Source organism: Clinocottus analis, unplaced genomic scaffold, assembly GCF_023055335.1.
Source record: "Clinocottus analis isolate CAN_PGR_092001 unplaced genomic scaffold, fCliAna1.0.p SCAF_26, whole genome shotgun sequence".
Lineage (NCBI taxonomy): Eukaryota > Metazoa > Chordata > Actinopteri > Perciformes > Cottidae > Clinocottus > Clinocottus analis.
Window position 1 is genome coordinate 3105001 of NW_027175998.1, and position 3226 is coordinate 3108226.

The 3226-nt window shown below is 48.5% G+C and overlaps 1 protein-coding gene across 2 annotated transcripts in view; it reads left to right on the forward strand.

Annotated features, from left to right (window-relative positions):
• pax5 (paired box 5) overlaps positions 1 to 2734 on the forward strand; it is a 43629-nt gene extending 40895 nt beyond the window's left edge. For both annotated transcript variants that reach the window (XM_068591910.1, XM_068591911.1), the window contains exon 11: positions 1823 to 2734. In XM_068591910.1, the coding sequence (XP_068448011.1) occupies positions 1823 to 1905 (83 nt within the window). In that variant the 3' untranslated portion in view covers positions 1906 to 2734. The remainder of the gene's footprint in view (positions 1 to 1822) is intronic.
• The last annotated feature ends 492 nt before the right edge of the window (positions 2735 to 3226 follow it).

Sequence of the window (3226 nt, forward strand, 5' to 3'; positions counted from 1 at the left end):
CAGGTGGAGAGAGAGAGAGAGAGAGAGAGAGAGAGAGAGAGAGAGAGAGAGAGAGAGAGAGAGAGAGAGAGAGAGAGAAGGAGGCGTCGAGAGGGGAACTTTAGTCGCCTCCCATGAGGACAAGATGCACATCAGGAGACACTGAGCGGTTTAAGATTGATGGCGGCGATGTAGAGGGAAGGATGGATGGAAGTACAGGTGACAAACGAAAGAAAAGGGAGTAAAAATAAAAAAAAGAGGCAGAAGGGGAGAGAGGGCGTCTGAAGTCTTGACTGAGACTAAATAGTTTGTCAGGCCGGCTTAATGCCTCACTTCCCCAAAGAGCCTCCTGAGATTACCTGGAATGTGGACAGACATAACCTGTCAACACACAGCCAGGCTGATTGATGGAAGTGACAGAGACAGGTGTGTGTGTGTGTGTGTGTCTCTGTGTGTGGATGCTGTTGATTTTCTGTGTGTTCAAAGGTGAGTGAGTGTGTGTTTCTGTGTGTCTTTGGGGTTACAGTATTGAATTGACCTCCTCCCTGAGGAGAGAATAGACTCAAGGGATCAGCAGTAGTAGAGCTGTACTCAGTGTGTCAGCTTAGACTGTCACTTAGTGTGTGTGTGTGTGTCCCTGTGTGTGTGTGTGTGTGTGTGTGCGTGTGTGTGTGCGTGTGTGTGTGTGTGTGTGTGTGTGTGTGTGTGTGAGAGACAGAAGGTGGGAGACGATGAGACGAGTGTCAGAAAGTAGACCGAGTTCATTTCATTGGTATTTTTTTTCATTAGCTTCATCAGCCCATGTCATCTCCTCCCTGCCTTCAACTACTCACATTCAAAGTAAAATATAATCTTAGCACTAAATTGAAGCTGCTCATTCCACAGTTTACACTCCAGTAACCCAAAGTAGTTGAAGGATAATTCAGATTTATTACAACCTGGGTCTCACTCTTTGTCATTTTTGCAGACAGGAGTGACAGGAGAGGGTGGAGCTAAGAGCAACTGACCGCTGAATTACACATTTGTTGGCAACCAAAATGTAAAAAAACACACTGAAAGTTGTAAGATGACTATGCCCGGGTCACAACCTGTCAATCACTTTGAAGCCCCGTCCTAAAGCGTGCTCTGCTTTATGGCTCATTTGACACTAAAAGGACCATCATTTAAATGAACATCACGCTTTATTGGAGAAGACTTGAAACTAGAGATTGAGACCAGAAACTCTTGACAATGTTTACTGAGGGAATACATGAAGAAAGAAGTAGACTTCTATACAGCCAGAGGTGTCGCCCCCTGATGGACAGTAGAGAGAACGCATCTTTAAGGCATTACTGCAATGGATTCCCTTTTAGACCCAGATGAAGCCCACAGACAAAGATTGAACTCGCCAAGTCAATCACAGAAGTCACAAGGGAAAGAAACACGAGTAGGTCAAGATACAGAAAAGGCTCTGGTCATATTCAGATATATTCACAATGCCATGTCCATCTGGAATGAAGTGGTGAGTGAATGTGGTGATGAAATGGTGAAGAGTGTATCATAACAAGGGTTGTACGTACTCCCCCCGTTCATCGGGGGGCCAGAGACACAACTCCATATGAATGCTCTGTATCTACTGGATTTATAGGCAATAGGGGACTTTGTCAGGTAAAAATATGTCAATGTGAGTTTACAGCTCCTTACTCTGCCCCCAAGTGGCCAACAATTGTGTTATTTGGCTTTGTTGCTGGGCACAATGACATCATCACCGAGAGAAATGAGGCCAAAACTACCAAAATGCACTGGACTTAATGATAATTATTGTTTTTTTTGTGAAATTGACTGAAAGACTATTTTCCTCTAGGGTCACCGTACTACTACAGTGCAACATCCCGGGGGGCGGGGCCTGCTGCCACAGCAACAGCCTCCGCCTACGACCGCCACTGACCCCTCCCACCAAGAGAAGACGAGGATGAGGAGGGGAAGGGAGGGGCACAAGGGGACGGACAGCACCAGCACCGCACGGTACAAACCTGCCTACGGACGGACGACAATGAGGAGGAAGATTTCAAATATTTGACGTCAGTGAAGTTTGAATTTTCTACGACTGACACTTGAGCCAACAAAGCCGCCGCCGCCGCCGGGCCGAAGACGAGCTGTGTGGGGGCGACGTTACTGTGAGGACAATGACTGCTGATAGGATGTAGGACTGATCAGGAGCGAGTGAATTTGGACCCTCCCGTGATAAAAATCGAGGCTTCGGTATCCCCGTCCTGTCTCCGACCGCTCAGCTACGAATCCGTCAGAGGACTGAAAACTGTGTCGTGATTTTCGGTGGTTTAAATGTCACGTTTTTAGGTTGGAAAAATAATTCTTTGGAAGAGTCGATTCGAGCAAAATCCCTTTTTTCAAACAGTGTCTTCTTATGCCCCTCCCCCTCACCGCTCCCGCCCCGACATTATTCAATCAATTTTCTATGCCACGCTGAAGTAAAGACAATCCAATTCTCATCACTCCGAAAGACCAAAATCACCCACACCACGACCATTCTAGTCTCTTTGCCGTCGATGCGACACGTTTCCCCCGGGATCACAACGCTCCACCAACGGGATAGCCCCGTTTTCAATTGGGAGTGTTCAGTTTCACGATTGACCGTTCGCTAAGCCCCGCCCCCCCGCACCTCCGAGCTACCTGTCAAACTTTCTGCTACCTGCAACGATACCATCAACACTGTACGGGGCTTTTTTGAAACTATGGATCCTCTCAGACAGAAGCAGACAGCCTGCGGACGAAAAAAAAAGGAGAAAAAAAATGGCCGCAGAGGCCTTCGCAAATCCGGCCTCCAGTTTAATCTGTCATTACCACCTTCGCTCTTCTGTTTTGGGATTTGACAAAAAAAAAAAAAAGGAGAAGATAAGTAGCATCTATCTCACTGCGGAGAAATCCAAAAAGCTTGACGGGACGGCCGTGCTTAGTGACGGTGGCCGGGCAACGATTGGATGAATCGCTGTACCGGGGTGAGCTTCGGTTCCAGTGGTTGCGGCCGCTGAGCCCCGGCGTGTATCACGGAGCGCCGCCGCCGCCGGCTGACGGACGGACGGACGGACGGACGGACAGGCCTTTCAGCAAAAGCACAGCCTAAAATCGGAGTCCTCCGCTGTCTAATGGACAGTGAACACATTCACGCCAGACCAAAATAAAAACCCACCGAGGGGATGAGGCGGCGTCGTACAGGACGGCGCTGTCCCGCCTCCCTTCCCGGCCAAGA